The following is a 21979-nucleotide window of genomic DNA, read 5'->3' on the forward strand; positions in this document are numbered from 1 at the left end:
TCAATACAGTTTTACGTATTTTATATATCAAAAACATACTATTTCAAAGTCTGACCCTAAACCAAAGCTGCACTTAAACCAAACCATTTCACACATCCAGGTTGCTTGATTTTATTAATGTAACATTAGAATAATTATCTTTGCCTTACATGCTGAGAACAAAACTAATGATGATTTTATGGATGTTTTTTTAAAGTAATTACTCTTTTTTCAATGTTTTTAGAATTTTGCACGAGTTCAAACTCTAGTAATTGCATTTACTAAGTTATTTCTTCATTTTTATCATTTTTCGTCATTGTACATATGTATATTTTTTTCATTGTAAAAGTTATATATAATATTAGATCATCAAACATTCGGGATTCACAAAATCCCAAATTAGGCTATAGGAGAGATACAGAAATGAATTTTTCCGAATCGGGTGTCTAATTAGTGAATCCATGTTATTTCGCATCGTTATTTTCAATATCCCAATCTATGGTAACCACATAACTTAACCTTGTGAAATGGAATTTAACAAGCTTATTTTTGAAACTTGTGAAAACAATTTTTACATTGCAAAGACTAAATTAAAAAATTTGTCATAGCAAAGAATAAAACATACCCAGGATTTGAGAAATCCCAAATCAGACCAAAGAAAATGTCTTTGGGGTCGGAAATTGACTTTTCCAAACTTGATATCAGAATAGTTAATTCATATGCTATTTTACATTGCGATTATCAATATCCCAAAGATATTATGGTATATGCAATTAACAAACTTGTGAAATGGGTTTTTACAACCTATTTTTCTTAAGCTTTTGAAAATAAATCTTTTTAACTAAAAAATACCCAGGATTTGAGAAATCCCAAATAAGACTAAAGAAAATGTCTTTGGGGTCGGAAATTGATATTCCCAAACTTGGTACCTTAAGGGAAGAAATTTTCGCGAGAAGAAATTTTCGCGGAATTTAATTTCGCGAATCAGAGTTTCAAAATGGCAAATTTCGCGGAATTTAATTTCGCGAATGAGCCGATTTCAAAAGTTTCACGGAATTTAATTTCGCGGTTGAGGGAATTATTTGTCTACGAAAAGCCCTATTTAGCCCTAAAATAACCAATTTTAGGGGTGATTTTTTTAATTGTGAGAATATTCGTGTTTCGCGGAATTTGATTTCGCGGTTTAGCCATTTTGGTGTGTTTCGCGGAATTTAATTTCGCGAATTACGCCCAAATTCGCGAAATTAAATTCCGCGAAAATTTCTTCCGCGAAAATTTCTTCTCGCGAAAATTTCTTCCCTTAAGGTATCAGAACAGTTAGTTCCTATGCTATTTTACCTTGTGATTGTCAATATCCCAAGTTATGACGTATACAATTAACAAACTTGTTAAATGGAACTTTACAACCTATCTTTTTAAATATTGTGAAAATTAGTTCTATCATTGTGAAAATCAAATTCACGATGACCTTGTGAAAAGAAAACTTCAATGTGAAATAAGAAAACCCAATGTTCACAATATCCCAAACTTTATTTCACAAACTAAATTTTGAAAATCCGATTTTTAAGGGCCGGAAACGACGTTTCACAAACTTGTGATCTGCTAATTTTTTCCTGTGAAGCGCAACGCTCTCACATCATATGTTAACAAGTTGATTTTGGAGTGCGAAGAATGGAACAAGGATGCTAAAAGTAACAAAAACGCTCTTGAAACCACTTGTAAAATTTTAAATAAAAAGTTACAAATTATCATTGAGATTACAGATAACATCGTGGATGAATTAGACGATGAAGAGCAAATGGGAATACAATATGAGAAGTGTTCCAAAGTTGAGCGTCGAGTTGAGTCGTTGATTTTAGCCGTCAAAAGTGAATTGTCAAAAGAGAACCCAAAAATTGCTGTTAGTGATAGTAGTGTCACAAGTACCCGAGAGAAACAGCGGAAAGCTGATATTCGTCTACCCAAATTGAGTTTGAAACCCTACGATGGAGATCCGTTGAAATGGAAAACATTTTTCGATACATTCGATTGTGCCGTTCATCAGAGAGATGATATGACCAACGTCGAAAAAATGACATACCTCACCAGTTTACTTGAAGGAGAAGCGGAATCTTGCATCCAAGGTATAACATTATCTAACGAAAATTACGATATTGCGCTCAAAATGTTAAAAGAAAGGTTCGGTGACGAACAGATAATTATTAGTGCGCATATGAATAAATTGTTAAACTTAGAAACAACATCAAACTTTATCGATATCAAAGAACTGAGAATGCTTTACAACAACATCGAAATTCAAATTAGAAATCTTCGTGGAATCGGACTGGAGGAGAAACGTTACGGCCCTATGCTCGCACCAGTTATTATGTCGAAATTGCCACAAGAAATAAAATTGTTGTTGACTAGAAAGTTCGGAAAGGATGTATGGGCAATCGATAAGTTACTCGAAGCCTTACAACAAGAAGTCGAAGCTCGAGAAAAGGTCCTTCTTACAGAGAATGAAGGTGTCGAAAATTACGAAAACCTAATGAGTACCGGTCGTCCTACAGACAGCAAAAGAAGACAACCGTTCCGTACCTTTCCATGCGTTTACTGTGGAAACGCTTCACACAAAGCCTATCAATGTTCCAAGATATCGAAACCAGAAAGTCGAAAGGATTTTCTCATCAAACAGAAACGATGTTTCAAGTGCTTGAAAATAGGACATGATAGTAAAAGTTGTAGATCGATGCGCAGTTGTTATCATTGTCGAAAAAATCATCATAGCAGTATTTGTAAAACCTTCAAGAAAGAGGAAGATACGCCAGAAGATACTCAGTCGAATTTAGCAAGCAGTTCGTGTACCGTTTTGCTACAAACAGCCAAAGCCAAAATCGAAAATGTCGAGAAAAATCGTTCGTCCGAAAGTAGAATTTTCTTTGACCCTGGTAGTCAGTTGAGTTATGTTACACCCACATTGAGTCGAAAGCTGAATCTAAAGCAAATTGGAAAAAAGGAACTTTGTATCCAATCGTTCGGAAACAACAAAACCGTCAAAACCTTACCCTTGGTCGAATTTAACGTGAAAACTTCGAAAGGACAGGTTCCTGTGCAAGCCTACGTATCCGAAATCAGTCAACCCGTTTCGAGACAGAACACAATCGAATGTCAAAAACGTTTTGAACATTTGAAAGGTTTAAAACTGGCAGATCCAAATCATGAAAAAGCCATCGATATTGATATTTTGATTGGCTCAAACTTTTATTGGGATTTTATACACACTGAAGGTGCTGTTACTGGGAAGTCTGGCCAGCCCATTGCTTTGAGTTCGTCATTGGGATACGTTTTGAGTGGCCCTGCTGATTTAAAAGAAAAGATTTCGTCCGGAATTTTTTTCTCACATGTTTTGAAAGCCGTCATTAGTGAAAATGATCGATTATCTGAAACCGTTGATAAGTTCTGGGACTTGGAGAGTCTTGGAATAAAATGTGAAAACTTTGATACCGAAAAACGTGAATTTGTAAAGGAGTTTGAGAACTCATTAAAATTTAACGAGAAAGAGAAAATGTATGAAGCAACATACCCAGTCAAAGAGGAGAATTGGTTGCTAGGAGATAATTATGAACTGTGTAGAAAAAGACTTCAATGTTTATCAAAAAGCTTCGAAAACAATCAACAATTATTGAAAGATTATCAAAAGATTTTCAATGAACAGTTAACAAAAGGTGTTATCGAAAAAGCGCCAAATGATCAAGAGGTTGGAAAAACACATTACATTCCGCACCACGCTGTTATCAAACCAGAAAAATCAACAACAAAGGTACGCATTGTTTATGACGCGAGTGCAAAGGCAAATAACAATGAGTTATTTTCTTTGAATGAATGTTTAGAGGCGGGTCCTCCATTGAATACAGATCTCTTTGAAATTTTGTTACGTTTTCGAACAGACAAAGTCGCCATTGTCGGTGATATTGAAAAGGCTTTTCTACACATAAAACTAAACAACGAACAGAGAGACCTTACTAGATTTTTATGGTTCAAAAATTCAGACAGAATTGATTTTAAAAACTTTGAAGCAAACGAAATTGTCGAGTACCGGATGTGCAGAGTTTTGTTTGGGATAAACGCATCGCCCTTCGTTTTGAATGCCACCCTACAACATCATATCAGAACAGCAAACGACGCAGAGTTCGAGAACAACCTTATCAAATCGCTACATGTGGATGATTTGACAACAAGCAGACGAACTGTTGCTGAAGCTGAAGAGTTTGTCGAGAAAACGAAAGAGCATTTATCGAAAGCATCGTTTAACCTGAGAAAATTCCAATCCAACTCGAAGGAACTTGAATCCAAACTCCAATCGAAATACGGAGAAACCGAAAACCCTACTGTGATGGGTAAAACGAAAGTCCTTGGTGTATGGGACAAAGAATCTGACGAACTTTGTTTCCAACTCAAAAGCTTATCGAGTTTGAAACCGACGAAACGCAATGTGTTGAGAGCATTGGCGTCCATTTATGATCCGTTAGGACTGATTAACCCTATCGTGTTAACGTTGAAATTGTATTTTCAGAAATTATGTCTAAGTAAAATTGATTGGGACACGCCCATCGACGGTGATTTGCTTTGTGAATGGCAAAATTTGGTGAAAGACTTTGAGTATACACAAGAGATCAGAGTCGAAAGAGCTTATTCGAGTGTTAAACAAAATGTCAAGGAAATTCAGTTACATGGCTTCTCAGATGCCTCTGACGACGCACATGGTTGCTGTATCTACACACGAATCGTATCAAAGGATGGTGATATCAAGACAAGCCTCGTCACATCAAAGTCACAAGTGAATCCAATCAAGACGAAATCAAAAACCAAACCTGATGACCAGAAGTTGACGATACCCAGAATGGAGTTGGTAGCTATACTTATTGTATCACGTCTCATGAATGTTGTTAAGAGACACTTAGAAATGAACTTTGAATTTGAAAAATTTACTGTATGGAGGGGGGGGTTTTCACTTTTACGGTATGACGGTATTGGGCCTTTTTACCCCCGGTAAATCGGTATTACGAGAAAAAAACGACGGGATTACGGTATTTCATTTTCTACCGGTATCGGTAAATTGCCTGTTTTTTTGTCGGTATTTCGATATTTTTATCAATAAAAAACGGTATTTCGGTATAAAACTATTTACCTTTTAGTTTCTTCATGAGTTTCATGCAGAAAAATTTTCAAAAAAGATAAGTCTCTTCCGCTATTTTAACCAGTAAAATTTTCTTGCTCGCTTCGCTCGCACAATCTAGGATGTCCTATTGAGTTATTGTCATGGTGAGGTTATTCAAAATAAGCAAAGCTTTACGATAACTAAACAATTTTTGTTATTTTTCTGCGGGCGCATTTTTTTAATGACAACTTTTGTGATGCAAATACTGCATCCAGTAGTTCTAAAAGCATCTTGTGCAGCATCGAACGATTAAAAAATAATTCACATCATGATGCACATGATGCGTTTTCAGGCAATCTAGGCATTCTAAATTTTAAATTTTTTCTTGGGCGAAACTCTTGGAACGCCGCACCGGGTACGGCAGGTGCGTCGCTCGCCGTACCATATTTTTGCCAACAAATGGTCAGTGTTAAATAAAATCAAAAATTGTATGACCAAACAAGGCATACTTGGCTAACAATAACGTATTAAGGCCGTTTTTCAATAACAAAGGAGAGCGAAAATTCTCGAAAAATTTTCGAACTCGCTTCGCTCGCGTTCTTTTTTATATTTTTTTCTTTCCTCTGATAGGGGGGGGGGTTTAACTTTAGAATTCGCGTCCTCTAGTTGCACCACATCACCACCTCTATGAAGCCTGTGTTGAAGTCTACGGCTTCTCAGACCATGATTGGCCCAAAACCCCGGGGGGGGGGCAGCTGGGCAAAAGGACTGACGGGTATGTGCGGGTCCTAAGGGTACCTTTTCCAATATGTTTAAAATGCACTGTAAGGGTTGGAAAAACTAGAGACGCACTGTAAGGGTAGACATTTCAGAAAATTCTTGAAAAACCTAGATATTTTGACCAAAAATGCTAGAATTTTGACCATTTTTTGCACGAAAGGGATCGGAAATTTGGGGGAAAATGCACTCTAAGGGTATGATTTTCACTTATTTTTGCTGCACTGTAAGGGTGCAATCTAAAAAGCCAATTTTTGGCCCGCACATACCGTCAGTCCGCAAACCCAGTGCCCCCCCGGGCCCAAACCTCGAATTTGAATTAATTCTCAATATAGAAAACATCTTATGGGTCTGCGAAGAAGAAATTATTGGGGGAAAGGCTTATTTTTGCATTTGCCTCCCGTAACAAGCAAGTAACTTTGGCGCGGCAGACCTAAAATATTGCTTTATGAAAGCTCAAATAGCTGTAAAAGAGGCCTTGAAAAGTGGACGATATCGAGAATAAGGTCACAAAACTAGCAAAAAACTTTATTGGCGAAAATGTTTGGTATAAGAATGGGACAAGCTGGAGTTTTTACAAGCTCTCGTTTGATTTGGTTGGACGTTAACCTGTAATAAAACAATTTTGTTACTTTTTCTAAAGAACGCGTCATCTCTATTACTTCAAATAACCAATTAGTGAAGTCTCTTGTAAAAACTGCAGCCCATCCCATAAGAATAGGTCAATCTGTTTAAAAGAGACCATAAAAAGGTTAAATTTAGCCCAATAAGGTCACAATCGTTTAACCAAAGATGTAAAAGCAAAAATGGTTTTTTTCGCGCGTGAATACGTGAATTGGCAAAAATTTGTGCGTGAATACCTGAATTGAGGGTTGACTGGGGGGTATGGCGCGCCAAAAGGCTTTTTAATACCAACTTTTTTTTATAATACCAACTTTTTTTTATAATACCAACTTTTTTTTATAATACCAACTTTTTTTATAATACCAATTTTTTTTTATAATATCAACTTTTTTTTATAATACCAACTTTTTTTATTATAATACCAACTTTTTTTATTATAATACCAACTTTTTTTTTATAGTACCAACTTTTTTTTTAGTTCGAAGTTTTTTCATAACACCAATTTTTGTCTCGCTTACTATGCGTGTATAATCGATCAAATGTAGAAGGAGTCTTAGCGCGATTACACCTAGCCTGGAGGCCACTTAAGGTTTTTTGATAGACTGGATGACACGATTCTCTAATTTCATGATATGCACCACTGGAGTCTTCCGAGAATTTTCAAAATATTCAACCCAATACGTCACTTAAACAATAGAAAAAGTGACGTATTGGGTTGAATATTTCTAAAAATGTAGGAAGACTCGCCAGTGGTCGGCCATTGGTGCACACAGATCTGTAAAGCCCGAAGGGCTAGATTTGGGGCTTTTATCAAAAAGTGAAGCCTAGGTTTGGAAGGATTTCCTACCAAAGTCACGTGACTAAAATATGCAATTTCACCGGTTTAAGAGATGTGAAATAGCGTTTGCTGCCTACTTTTTTTGATCTCGCGCTCCGAAAACAATTAAAATGCTAGATCCTATCCATCGGCACGAAATTTAAAAAGTCAAATGTTTGCTTCACTTTTTTTTGCTGGAGAAAGCTTAAAGTTGCCTATCTAGCCCTTCGGGCTTTACAGATATCTGTGGTGGTGCATCCACATTCTTAGATTTTCCAGTGAAGAACTGTAAAGGTCCGTCTACATGGTGAAAAAAGAAAATTGACTAAGCGAGACCAAAAAAATTGATATTATAAAAATGAAATATAGTGTTATAAAAAAAAGTTGATATTATAAAAAAAGTTGGTATTGTAAAAAAAAGTTGCTATTAAAAAAAAATTCTGATATAATATTATAAAAATGAAAGTTGGTATTATAATAAAAAGTTGGTATTATAAAAAAAAGTTGATATTATAAAAATGAAAGTTGGTATTATAAAAAAAAGTTGATATTATAAAAAAAAGTTAGTATTAAAAAGCCTTTTGGCGCGCCATAGGGGGGGGGCCTCATAAAGTACAAAACTTGTTTGTACAATTTCTCATTTGTTACTACACAATAGATTTGATAACTGAAAATTCATTATTTTCGAGAAAAAAAACATAAATATAATATCGGTATCGGTATTAGGCTTCCTTCACCGACGGTATTACGGTATTTGACCCAAAATCTTGTCGGTATGACGGTATTTAAGACCCCTGAAAACCCCCCCCCCTATGGACTGACAGTAGTGTTGCTTACTGTTGGGTCAAGAACATTGAAACTTCGAGAAAACAAGATAGATATATTAAGAATATTTCTGATGAGATTAGACGAAATTTTGAATCTCTCTCGATTGAACTGAAATTAGTTGCTACAAAGCAAAATCCTTCGGACATTGCGTCCCGGGGGTCTAAGCCAGCACGTCTAGCTGGTTGTAAATTATGGTTTTATGGTCCTGAGTTTCTAATTATGCCTGAATCTCAGTGGCCTCGTTTGAAAGTCGGTGAAAAATTTTCTGAGGTCCCTGATCCTCTAACTATACCTGAGAAGACGGGAACAAACCTCAAACCTTTTAGTGATGGTGTCAACAAGGGTCCTAATCTTCTAAATATACCTGAGGAGAAGGATACCCTTTCATTCAATATTAGTGATGGGACTGAGTGGATAACTATACCTAAAGCTCAGTCCAACCTTGGTGAAATTATTGACGTTCAAAGATTTCGGTCTTTTGAACAATTGTTACGTGTTACTGGGTATGTCTTCAAATTTGTGGAGAACATACGTTGTTGGAAAAATAAAAACAACAAACAAATAAATAAGAAACAAATAAACAAACAGAATATTTTGAATGCTGATGATTTGCTATCAGCCAAGAAGAAATGGTTATTGGATGCCCAAAGAGGTATTCCAGACGAAATGAGAAAATCTTTTCTTGGAGGGGAAGTGTACAGATGGAAGGGAAGATTGAACAATGCTCCAATTCCCTTTGACGCAAAGCATCCAATATGGTTACCTACGAACAGTCCACTTGTTGATTTGTTGATCAAGCAAGCCCACGACAAGGTAATGCATAATGGCCAACGTGAAACGTGAACGAACTACGATCCCAATTTCAAATTCCAAGATTGCGTCAACGCGTCCGTCATTTTATCTACAAATGTACGATTTGCAAGAAACATGGTGGTAAAGCTTATCGTTATCCAAAATCTTACGATTTACCAAAGTCTAGACTACAAGTTGGTGCCGCTTTCCAGAACATTGGAATCGATTATTGCGGTCCATATTTGGGTATAATGTATTCGACAAAACGAAAGAAAAGTTCAAGGTATGGATTTCATTGATCACATGTCAAGCCAGTCGGGCTGTATATTTAGACATTGCTACAGACTACAGTGGAGAGTCGTGCATTGAAGTATTAAGGAGATTTATGAATCGCAGAGGAATCCCCAGAAGAATCTTTTCAGACAAGGTCAACGTTCACTGCAGAAAACGTAACAAAACTTTGTTTGTTTACAAATTGTCAAATTCGATGGAAGTTTAGCCTCGAGAAAGCACCTTGGTTTAATGGGTTTACAGAGAGACTTGTGAAATCCGTGAAAACGTGTTTGAATAAAGCTTTGAACAACAAAACGCTGAAGTACGATGAATTCCTTTCGTTATTGATTGAAATTGAACGAACAATCAACAACCGTCCTTTAACCTTCATCTATGACGAATTGACAGAAGAACCTCTCACCCCGAATCATTTATTATACGGTAAACGTCTCGGACGTAACACAAATACAACGAACGACAACAGTGACAGTTTTGAGTTGTCAGAAAACACGAAGCAAGCAATTGAACACTTTTGGAAACGTTGGAAAACAGAATACTTACTCGAGTTGAGAGAAACACACAAGAAACTTGCACGAAAGAACTCAAGCGAAATGATCAACGAGAATGATATCGTTTTAATCAATGAGGAAAATGTTAAACGTAATGATTGGAGGAAAGGTAGAGTGAGTAAATTTACGTTACGAGGAAGAGATGGTAAAGTTCGTGGAGCCGAACTCGTCGTTGTAAACAAATACGGTAACGGAATTCTCCGAAGACCTATCAATAAACTATTTCCGTTTGAGTATCATCACTCACGAGTAAGTGATGACAAGAACAATCAAGAAGTGAAAATCAAATTCATCGACGAACGCGACCTCCCCTCGTGCGTGGGAGTGTGATATTTTTTATTGTATTATATTGTTTGGGTCATCGAGACTAATCGAGGCCTATTTAGCGCTTTTGTTAATTTTGTTTATCACAGTCCTCTAAAGAAAGTCATTGAGACAACACGTAAAATATTTCAACTATGGTAAAAAGTTTCACCGGGAGACAGGGGTGTAACAGTGAATTTGCGATATTTTCCACTCTGAAAAAAATCCTTTATCATATTTTACTTTTACCTGGAAGACCTTCATGGCACTATATTTCATATTTTCATCATGTAACCATTTAGGTATGTCTTGGTACAAGAATGGTAACCGAAAGTATGCAGTCAAATTCTTTGCTGCTGGTTTCATAGTATTAGTAGGATACACAGCTTTATGGTCTCGGTTCATCAGACTTCAGACTGAAAGAATTATTAAACTCAATTATGATCAGAAACCCCGAATTCGGAACTTACTTTTTTCAGGTACGTATCATTTCCCTAATAAATCATTAACAACAGTAAATTCTAAGCTTTTTTAAACTGCTTAATTCAATAGCCAAAGAGGCTATTCGTGTAAACATTATTTTTTCAATGCAAAGTCCATCTTGTTTTAGTCCATTTTTAAGGCTGTCAGACCACTCTTATAGATTCCTGAAACATGCTGTATTTGATAAGGGAGTGGTCAGAAAGTATCTACTAGGGGGGGAGTGGAGGATATTTTGAAAAATCCCAAAATACTTTCGCACCCCCTCCCCTAGCCTGGAAAAAAATTTCGAACCCCCCCTCATAAGGCCCAATATTTTTTCGCACCCCCCCCCCCCACTAGAAAAATTTTTACGCAAAAAAAGAATTCATACAGATGCGGTACAAAGAGTACACGCTTTTTTTTTATAAGAATAGTGTACTTTGGTTGAGGGTGAGCATTATTCTTATTTTTCTATTGTTCTAAACAATAGGCCTATTGTTTTAAACCCGAAATCTCACCCTGATATTCTTATAGAAGTTATTCTTATAAAAGAAAAAGCGTGTATTATTTGTTTGTATGACAGTTTTTTATGTCAAAATTAGGTAATGGAAATAGTTTAGCCCTGTAAAGTTGAGTATAGTCCTTTAGGAGATCTACCATTTTGATTGGCGTTTACACCACGGGATTTTTTCCGTCGATTTCCATGGTTACGACGGAATTTCTCTGAAGTAAACAAAAGAAAAAAACCCGTGGTGTAAACGTCAAGCAAAATGGTAGATCTCCTATAGGAATAGTCCAGGGTTAAAATAATAATCAACGAGTTATTTTGTCTGAGTTTCCCAAAGTTTTGGGAGAAAATTACGGCTTATTTTCCCTGATACATAATCTCCCTACATTACAGAGGCATTACTCAATTACTCAAAATATCCTGAGGGGCCACCATGGTTGGCCCCGAAGGGAGAAAATTTTGAAGATCAGGTACTCGAGACCCTACAATACAAGCTATTCTGTTGTTAAAAGGAGTCTGAAAAATAAAATTCTCTGAGTTTGAAATTTCCCTATAAACCTATATTTTCAGGTTTTCCAGGGTCTGTCAAAGCTCTGTGTATATAATTTATAAGATATTAGTAGAGACTAAGGAGGCACAACCATGGTTTGCGCGGACGGGAGAAAATGTCAATGTTTTTCACCACCATTTTAGCTAAAAGACACTTTGTTCTGACAAATTTCTTTCTAAAAAGTACTTTTTCAAACCACTCTGATGAGCTGTGAAAGCTAATCTACTTCCCTCATTTAGCTCAATCCTACAAACCAAAAGGGCAAGGCGATGATGCCCAAATAATGTTAGTATGAAATGTACATATATCAAATAAAATAAATTCTGAGCTGTCGGCCGTCAGGCCGAAAAATTTTTGAAATCTTGAAACGTAAAACTATGAAATTAGACTTCCTACATTTTCTCTTGAGTTACCCAAGAACCCCCCCCTAAACCCTCAAAAAAAATTTGAAACCCCCTCCTAAACCCTCAAAAAAGTTTTGGACCCCCCCTAGAATCCTCCACCCCCCCCCCCCTAGTAGAATACTTTCTGACCACTCCCTAAGATTCATTTAATTTTGGCTCGCTTTCAGCTTCATCAATTCTTAATTTTTTCGAAATTTAGCCTCAAAATTGTTCACATGGAACAAGGTCCCACCATAAGAGTTTTGGTGATACATTATCAACCTTTACAATTATATAATCCTGCACAATGACTGAATTTTCTGAGCTGAGAATGAATGCGGAAAATCCTATACTTTATAGGTGACAAGGGTGAAGTTATTGGTTCAAATTTCACAAGATCACAAACAGCAAGACCATCAACCTTACCGACAAACAACTCTTCAAGTCACCATGGCAACACGACAACAGATCCAATTCTAAAAGATATCAAAGACAAAATGGTAGAATTCGAAACTGGAATGGAAAAGCTTGTTCTGTGGGAGGATCATCAAGAACACCAGAAAAAGTTGAAAAAAATTTTTCGCATATCTAAAGGAAACGCTGATGAAATGTTCCACCCTTATGTTTTAGTGGAAAAAATAAAGTTTGATAACAGTGCTCATTACAAAGTAATCATCTTGGTGACATCGTTTGCTAAACATTTCGAGCGCCGCCAGTGGATCCGCAAAGCGTGGGGCAACCAAACATTTTGGAATGAAAGTGTGGAAAATTGGCAAGTAATATTCAATGTAGGAGCTGTTGATTCTGCTGAAGTCCAGCAAAAGCTTGTTGAGGAATCTAAGAATCACGGTGATATGTTGATTTTAGATGTTCCAGAAAACTTTCATAAATTATCAGAGAAAGTTATGGCAGCCTTATATTGGGTTTACACAAAATTTAGTTTTGAGTTTGTTTTCAAGACGGATGACGATGTTTTCATACATATGCAACGTTTGTTGACAAAACTGAATACGACTATGTAGGTAATCGAAATTACAACGCAGTACCAAGGAGAAACAAGGGACGTTATGGTGTTTCTAGTAAAGAATGGCCAGGAAAATACTATAATCCTTATTGCAGTGGTGGTGGATACGTTTTATCGCACTATATAATCGAACGAATAATACCTCATTTCAATTGGAAAAACCCTTTGAAAATAGATGACGCATATATTGGTCATTTGGTCAAGCTAGCAGGTGGAAAGGTCTATCCTGATAAAAAGGGCTTTTTAATGTACAACGAATGGCTGGAATATACACCAGAGTTTGTTGTAACACACCCAATAAAGAAGCTTGAATTCCGTGAATTCGTGGAAAAGAAAGCTGCCATTGAAATCGGAAAACGCAAATCACACAAAGTGCAAAATTTCTATTCATTAAAGGATTTCCAAGAATATGAGAAGAGAATGAAAGCTACGGTAACAACTACACCAAAAACATTGAACAAAACATTCAAAACTACACTAAAGCCAACAACACAGACATCTAATACCACTCTGAAGCCAGTGAAGAAACGAACGAAAGCATCAAAGACATTGAACAAAACATTCCAAACTACACTAAAGCCAACAACACAGACATCTAATACCACTCCGAAGCCAGTGAACAAACGAACGAAAGCATCAAAGACATTGGGCAAAACATTCAAAACTACACTGAAGCCAACAACACAGACATCTAATACCACTCTGAAGCCAGTGAAGAAACGAACGGAAGCATCAAAGGGAGCGTCTCCAAATATTGTTTCAATTTTTTCGTTTCAAATTGTTTCATGAAACGAATTAAAACGAAGCTCAAACGAAGTTCAAACGAAGCTCAAACGAAATGCATAATTAGCTCTAATTTAGAGATAATTATCTAATATTATCTCTAACTTTTTTCTTTTTCGTTTCATTTCGTTTAGAGAAATTTCTCAATTAAAATTTTGTGAAACGGATAGGACAAAGAGTTCATGTTTAATTTCACAAAAGCATATACTTTATTTTCAACAGAAAGATTTGGTTGAAGATCAATCCAAATTAAAGTCTGCTTTCGTTTTTTATAATGTAGACTTTTCTGAAATATGTTTTTCTTATTGTTCGGGGCTATCTTAACAGGGATATAATTTATGAAACAATTTTAACAGGTCTTGACGGTGTTACCGACTCAATTTGTAATTAATTACCAACTCAGGTGTAATTAACTACGATATTCCCGTATGAATTATATTGAAGTAATTTGCAAAGTGTTTCGGGTTGTTATGTCGGAAAGTATGATATTCTTGATCCTCCTTTCGCAGCCTTCTATCATAATTTTTATTTTTTATCGGAACCAGGTTTAAAAGAATTCTTAAATCGAGGCCAAAAGATATTAGAAAACTTGTTAAGCTTGAAAGCAAGAAACTTCAGAAACTGAATCCCTTTAAACATCGAAAAAAATATTACGCATTTTGAGGAAGTAAGAACTATCTATTGTTGCAGTAACAAAATCAGACTATTGCTAAAAGTTCTAAAAAGCTTTGGATGACATGGAAATTATATGAAATTCAGAGAAAAAATTTATTTCGTTTCACTATTCGTTTCAAAATATTCTCTTTTTTTCAGTTCAATTATCTTGTTTTTTTAAGTAATTAAAGTTAATCAGACATCATTATCTGAAACGAAGTCGAAACGAAGTCAAAACGAAAGCTAAACGAAACATAAACGAAGCATTCGTTTCATTTTCGTTTAAAAATGAAACAATATTTGGAGACGCTCCCAAAGACATTGGGTAAAACATTCAAAACTACACTAAAGCCAACAACACAGACATCTAATACCACTCTGAAGCCAGTGAAGAAACGAACAAAAGCACCAAAGATATTGAACAAAACATTCAAAACTACACTAAAGCCAACAACACAGACATCTAATACCACTCTGAAGCCAGTGAACAAACGAAGGAAAGCATCAAAGACATTGGGCAAAACATTCAAAACTACACTAAAGCCAACAACACAGACGGCTAATACCACTCTGAAGCCAGTGAAGAAACGAACGGAAGCATCAAAGACATTGGGCAAAACATTCAAAACTACACTAAAGCCAACAACACAGACATCTAATACCACTCTGAAGCCAGTGAAGAAACGAACGGAAGCATCAAAGACATTGGGCAAAACATTCAAAACTACACTAAAGCCAACAACACAGACATCTAATACCACTCTGAAGCCAGTGAAGAAACGAACAAAAGCACCAAAGATATTGAACAAAACATTCAAAACTACACTAAAGCCAACAACACAGACATCTAATACCACTCTGAAGCCAGTGAACAAACGAAGGAAAGCATCAAAGACATTGGGCAAAACATTCAAAACTACACTAAAGCCAACAACACAGACGGCTAATACCACTCTGAAGCCAGTGAAGAAACGAACGGAAGCATCAAAGACATTGGGCAAAACATTCCAAACTACACTAAAGCCAACAACACAGACATCTAATACCACTCTGAAGCCAGTGAAGAAACGAACAAAAGCATCAGATGCCCCTGTAAATAGAAAATCTCAAAAACGTTTTTAGCACGGACATGTTATAGCTTAATGAGCTTAAGTTAGAGTTTGAAGATAATATATTTTTCAATAATTTCTACATAAATAACTTGACTTTGACCCTCGAGCAACAATTTTATCCCATGAACAAATATTACTCAAAAGATTACACCTAAAAAGTGCTTTTCCGGACATGACAAGCTCTCACAATATTTTTCTATAGCCGTACCAAAGATTTATTATACACTGGATAAACGACTCATAAAACGATGGAGAGCGATCATTGTATTTCCTTTGTTTCAGAAAACAATTGATGTTCTAGCTTTGTCCGCAAAGGACAACTGTCATGGCGGCTCGAAGATGTCTGATTTTTAAAAATGTTTATCAGTCTTATTTTTAAAAAGTTCTCTAGCTCTTTCTTTTTGTACATTTGCAGAAAAAAAAGTTTGAAAGTAAGGCTAGCATTCCAAGCCGGATACATTTGTGAAATTTAATGTGAGAAAAACATCATTAGACGAGAAATTCAGACAAAATGCTTATAGTGACACAAAATTTTCAATTGGAAATATCTTTCCAAGACTGTCCCCAGAAGAGCTGAAATTAACATACATAAGACTTTGAGTGTCTTAGCTCCACTGTGGTATGAAAATCCTTTAGAGGCACGTGGTGGCAAGGTGCCTTTTTTGAGGTTGAAGTTTGAAAATTTCCGGTGTCAACATTATATTTCTTATACACAACACGTCTTTTGCATCTTTCTCACAGCTTGAAACGTCATAACGACTTATAATTATCAATTAAGTGGAAGAATCTAACTCTCACAGGAATGTTTTAAGTCTCTTTTGGGAATTGAATGAGTGATTTTCGATAAGAAATGCAATAAAAATGCTTCAAAAAATTATTTAATGAGGGAAGGAGAGTGAACAACAATATCATTACTGCGGACATAGCTAGTACACGAGAAATCGGCAAAAATCTGTTACTTGTATATCCAGTGTATAATAAATCTTTGGCTGTACGGATAAATTATCTTTCATCAAAGTATGTACTATGATCAAAGAGGTCTGAACATTTCAAAAAAATTATCTCCAAAGATTCACCATCGAACATTCCCTTCGTCAACGAAAAATAGCTTCTTTTCTTGAATTTTCTTGAAACTGAAATTTGATAATACCAGATAAACACCAGAGAAAACCCGGATTTAATTTCGAAAAGTTTTGGATCCTTTTAGCGCATTTTATGGTTAAATAAAGAAATTGCGTTCGTTTGGAAATCTAGTCTCTCTAAAATAGTCGCGAATTCTTGGTGCCCTCATCAGCTGTCCAGTAAAATGGACCAAGAAGCATAGGTACTTCAAAAAGCGTACGTGGGGAGGGGTTCAATCAAGAAAATGTCAGTCCCAAAAATGTAGGTACGCTTTACAAATTTTTTCAAACTTTTTTACTTGAAAAGTCAAAATATTATAAACTTTGTCTTGAAATATTTACCTTATCGGGGAAAAAATGTCGGAGTTCTATTTGGTCGGGTTTTTTTTTCGTTGGGGGGAAATTTCATCACCTAGAGGCATTTTCGTCACTTTCCCCCGACCAAAATTCCAAATTCATCACTTTTCCCAGACGAAATTTACAATTTAGTCACTTTCACACAACTAAATTGTCCAAATGAAATGGTTTCCTTCACTGGCTGGAAAAAAGATCTTTTAATTCGACGTTTAAAGCATTAATTTCGGTTAATAAGGGTGTAAAAAATTTAGATCTTAATTTTGGTTGGGGCTTAAAAAATTGGGTAAAAGTTTTGGTCGGGGATAAAAAAATTGTGTAAAAGTTTTGGTCCGGTGAAAAATTCGTCGGGGAAAAATTTTGTAACCTCCTCAAAATTTTGTCACTTTCCCGCCCCCCCCAGCATTTTTTTCCCCGATAAGGTATATCATTAAAATCAAGACCGAACTTGTGTCAGTCTATTTCTGTTATAATTTATTTATTTTTCTTAGAGGAGGGGGAGGGGGTGATTGAATACTGTTAAAGCTAGACGATGTTATCGTCCGTTACAATGATGATAGTAAAGGCGGGAAAATATGGCGGTATGATGGCGTTATAGCGGTATACGGGGAAAAAAATCGGTGGTAGGGTTTCGAAGAAAGACTGGCTACCGACTGTAAACTCTTTTTTGGCAAAAAAAAGCCGTCTGCGAATTTTCTTCGGTTTATGCTTTTTTCTTAGATAGTGATTCGTCTTAGACTATAACATAGTCTATGTCAAAGCGTACGCAAGCGTACAAGGGGGAGGGGGTCAAATTTTACTTACTATTTGAGCGTACGTACTTTTTGAATGGCCCCTAGAGTGACTCAATGTTAGTGATCACATGATCGAATACCTTATCGGCCCTTTTTACGCCGGCCCTTATTGGCGCTATTTTTGAATGTAAATTTTAGTTAATACTTATTGTTTTGGAGCCTTAATAGCGATTTTTACAAGTTTTGGCGTTATTTACGGCCCTAATTAGCGTAAGCCTAAAATTAGGCTGTTGTGGAATAAGGGCCGACGTAAAAGGGGCCGGCGTTGAATTAGGGCCGGCGTAAAAAGGGCCGATGAGGTAGTGCCAATGAAATATATTTCCAGTAATACTAAGTTTTATTGCTGTAATAAATAGATTAAAATTTTATCTTAGGAATAAGGCGTAGTTTCCTGAAATTGTGCCGGTTGTGGTTAAAGTTTTATTTCGTTGGTGAAAATTTAATTTAGAGAATCTGTAGTTCTCAATGCTTTCATTCGTTTCTTCACTGGCTTCAGAGTGGTTTTAGATGTCTGTGTATTTTTAAATATTTTTTTTAATGTCTTCGGTGTAGTTTTTACCGTAACTTCCTTTTTCTTCTTATATTCTTGGTAATCTTTTAAGGAATAGAAATTTTGCACTACTTGTGATTTGAGCTTTCCAATTTCAATAGCAGCTTTCTTTTCGGCGAATTCGCGGAATTCAAGCTTCTTTATTGGGTGTGTTACAACAAACTCTGGTGTATATTCCAGCCATGTGTTACCCATTACAAAGCCCTTTTTATCACGATAGACTTTTCCACCTGCTAACTTGACCAAATGACCAATATATGCGTCATCTATTTTCAAAGGGTTTTCCCAATTAAAATGAGGTATTATTCGTTCGATTATATAGTGCGATAAAACGTATCCACCTCCGCTGCAATAAGGATCAAAGTATTTTCCTGACCATTCTTTACTGGAAACACCATAACGTCCTTTGCTCCTGTCCACAGGCTGCTTCATCATTCCTTGTCCTACAAAGTTCTCTTGTGACCAAGTCGTATTCAGTTTTGTCAACAAACGTTGCATATGTATGAAAACATCGTCATCTGTCTTGAAAACAAACTCAAAACTAAATTTTGTGTAAACCCAATATAAGGCTGCCATAACTTTCTCTGATAATTTATGAAAGTTTTCTGGAACATCTAAAATCAACATATCACCGTGATTCTTAGATTCCTCAGCAAGCTTTTGCTGGACTTCAGCAGAATCAACAGCTCCTACATTGAATATTACTTGCCAATTTTCCACACTTTCATTCCAAAATGTTTGGTTGCCCCACGCTTTGCGGATCCACTGGCGACGCTCGAAATGCTTAGCAAACGATGTTACCAAGATGATTACTTTGTAATGAGCGCTGCTATCAAATTTTATTTTGTCCACTAAAACATTCGGTCGAAACATGCCGTACTTTTTATCAGCTTTACCGTCAGATATATAGACAAGTTTTTTCAACTTTTCATGGTGATGACGATAATTTTCCCATTCAACAAGTTTTTTCATTCGTCCTTCGAATTCTAACATTGTGTTTTTAATGTCATGTAATTCTTTTAGAACTGGATTTTCTGTTGTGTTGCCATGGTGACTGGTGGAATAATTTGTTGATATTAATGGTGCATTTGTTGTTTGTGACTTTATGAGTTTTGAGCTGATAACTTCACTCTCATCACCTACAAATTATAAGTAATTGAAAATTACTAAGGGCCCGGTTGTTCAAAAGTGGATTAGCGGCCGATTAGCTTTAATTTTCGATTAAATCTCGATTAGCGAAGATTAACGCAAAACCGTCGGTTATTCGAAAAAAAAATTAGGCTTGTTTTGAAAACATTCGAAAAGTGACGTCAAGATTAAGATTTTTGAAAACACAGGCAAAATGTCAACGATTAGTTAATCTGACGTTCGAACAACGGAAGTTAATCGCCAGGATTAACTAATCGAAATCTACTCGCGATTACCGCTAATCGGAATTTAATCTAATCGAATTTTGAACAACCGGGCCAAGAGTTCTAATTGGGTTTATCGGGGGTTTATCCAATGATCAAGTCAAATTACATAGTTTGTGTATCCGTCCTAGAATTTCTTCTTTGAACTTTCTTCAACCTATGCTATGTTTTTACTGGAGATACTAGCTCGTTAGGGTGGCGCGTGGCCGGGTAGCTCAGTAGGTAGAGCATTCGCCTTACAATCTCAGGGTTGTGGGTTCGATCCCCGGTCACCGCCAACTCAGCGGATGAGTAGCTTAGATTGGGTAATCTGATCTAGGCGGTAAGTTACTGGGAGCTGAGAGTAGGTGTGGCGCTCCACCTCAGCATTCGATCTCCCAGGTCTAGCGCAAATAGAAAAGGGGATAGACTCCCTCACTCCCGGCTCCGCCGACAGCCACCAGATGAATATACTTACTTACTTACTAGCTCGTTGTATACTATAATAAACGATGGTTCGGAGTCTTTTATACAAAGCTGGTTAATATAACACGTACCTGAAAATAGTAAGTTCCGAATTCGGAGTTTTTTATCATAGTTGAATTTAATCATTCCTTCAGTCTTTGTTTCCGGCGGTAGAATGACGGATTTGATGATGAATAGAGACCATATAGCTGTGTATCCAACTATAAAACCAGCAGCAACGAATTTGACTGCATACTTTCGGTTACCATTCTGGTTCCAAGACATACCTAAATGGTTACACAATATGAAATATTATACTATTCCTGTGACAGAATAAAGACTTCATAATTTATTTGGCACCTACTTTCTATATCTGTCCTGAACCCAAAAAGTTAAAAAGCCATAATCAGAAGATCTGAAAATTTTTCCAATGTTGACAGGAAGGTTTTTTAATTTACAACGTTTTCTATTCCACCAAACGGCAGGTGGAAACCAAACACTACCTAATGGGGTGTCTATAGAGTGTGTCAAAAAAATCCAACCTTGACTTAATGAGAACCTTTTAACCAGCGTGGCTAAAATGAAGGAGCTCAATTTTAATATAGATGAAGAGTGGCTTGCACCCTGGTCTGTCATGACGTTATTATAACCTTAGGTAGGATAAGGGAGGTCAATAATCGTAATGGATGTACTAAGTGCGTCAGATGTTATTACAAAGCGCGTCAGCTTTTTGTATTACAAAGCAGCACGTCCTTTTTTATTACAAAGTTTGTCAGTTTTTATTACAAAGTGCGTTAGGTATTACAAAGTGTAGCGTTTATTACAAATTGCATTAGTAAAATGGATAGAATATTCTTAAGAAATCCTTACCTGCTTGAACTGAATGTATAGAAGCCAGTACCAAAAATGGAATAGTGCAATACAGAATTTTCATCCTCTGTTCTGTTTAGAAAAGAACTACAGAACAATTTTCTCTCTCTCTTTCATTTGCAATTTCAAACTATACAAACCAAATACGCCATTTAAGCTGTACTCACTTTTATAGACAATCTCAAACCTAGCCTGTATCTTTCTTTTTGATTATAGACATTCTGTAAGCAGATTTACAGTCAAAAACAAATAGCCTTTGGTACAGGATAAAATATTACACAATATATTGAAAATAGAAGTGATTTAGGGTGATTACATATTCCTTAACGGAATTTCAGAGGCGTGGAAATGTTTTTGTTTATATTCTTTTCCTGTGATGGTACTTTTGTTTCAAATACACTTCTGCTTCTATATTTTGCTTTTTTATTTCTTCCTAAAGTTATACAGAAGCATCCTTTCACGATTCTTATTGATTTTTGTGAATGATATTGGACAGTTTATGCTTGAGGGAAGCGTATAACAGGATTCAAGTCTGACGTCACTATATCTTCACCAATGTTATTTTGGAAAACTAAAGTCGTCCGAGTAACGGAATTGTTGCAAATTCTAATGATTTATGGATACAAGGGTGAATCACTGATCGCAGCGAATGATACTCGTGATCTGATAATGCAACCACGTGCGCCACGCCACACCACGCCACGCCAGCGATGATAGATTTTATAGGGGAAGAATATCCTTAGATTATGCTCAGGGGTTCAAAAGTGCTCGAGATTTTTTCAAGTCATCGGGATCCAATAATATAGAGGACATAGAGGAACCCATGATTTTATTTGTCATTTTCAAATGGTTGTTAGAG

The 21979-nt window shown here is 36.2% G+C and overlaps 3 protein-coding genes across 3 annotated transcripts; 2 read left to right on the plus strand and 1 right to left on the minus strand.

Annotated features, from left to right (window-relative positions):
- Nucleotides 1-1605: 1605 nt before the first annotated feature.
- LOC136822356 (uncharacterized) lies at nucleotides 1606-5534 on the plus strand. The gene has a single exon (XM_067078594.1). It carries the CDS (start codon nucleotides 1778-1780, stop codon nucleotides 5009-5011), a length of 3234 nt encoding a protein of 1077 aa, XP_066934695.1. The 5' UTR covers nucleotides 1606-1777; the 3' UTR covers nucleotides 5012-5534.
- Nucleotides 5535-14751: 9217 nt separating this feature from the next.
- LOC136822280 (salivary glue protein Sgs-3-like) lies at nucleotides 14752-15585 on the plus strand. The gene has a single exon (XM_067078519.1). The coding sequence runs from the start codon at nucleotides 14752-14754 to the stop codon at nucleotides 15583-15585; it is 834 nt and encodes a 277-aa protein (XP_066934620.1).
- Nucleotides 15586-18174: 2589 nt separating this feature from the next.
- On the minus strand, nucleotides 18175-21248 carry LOC136822334 (uncharacterized). The gene is made up of 3 exons (XM_067078573.1): nucleotides 21121-21248; nucleotides 20343-20537; nucleotides 18175-19533 (listed from the first exon to the last, which is right to left on the minus strand). The coding sequence occupies exons 1-3, from the start codon at nucleotides 21182-21184 to the stop codon at nucleotides 18284-18286; spliced, it is 1509 nt and encodes a 502-aa protein (XP_066934674.1). The 5' UTR covers nucleotides 21185-21248; the 3' UTR covers nucleotides 18175-18283.
- Nucleotides 21249-21979: the final 731 nt, after the last annotated feature.

This window comes from Clytia hemisphaerica, unplaced genomic scaffold (genome assembly GCF_902728285.1).
Source record: "Clytia hemisphaerica strain Z4C2 unplaced genomic scaffold, Clytia hemisphaerica genome assembly, whole genome shotgun sequence".
Lineage (NCBI taxonomy): Eukaryota > Metazoa > Cnidaria > Hydrozoa > Leptothecata > Clytiidae > Clytia > Clytia hemisphaerica.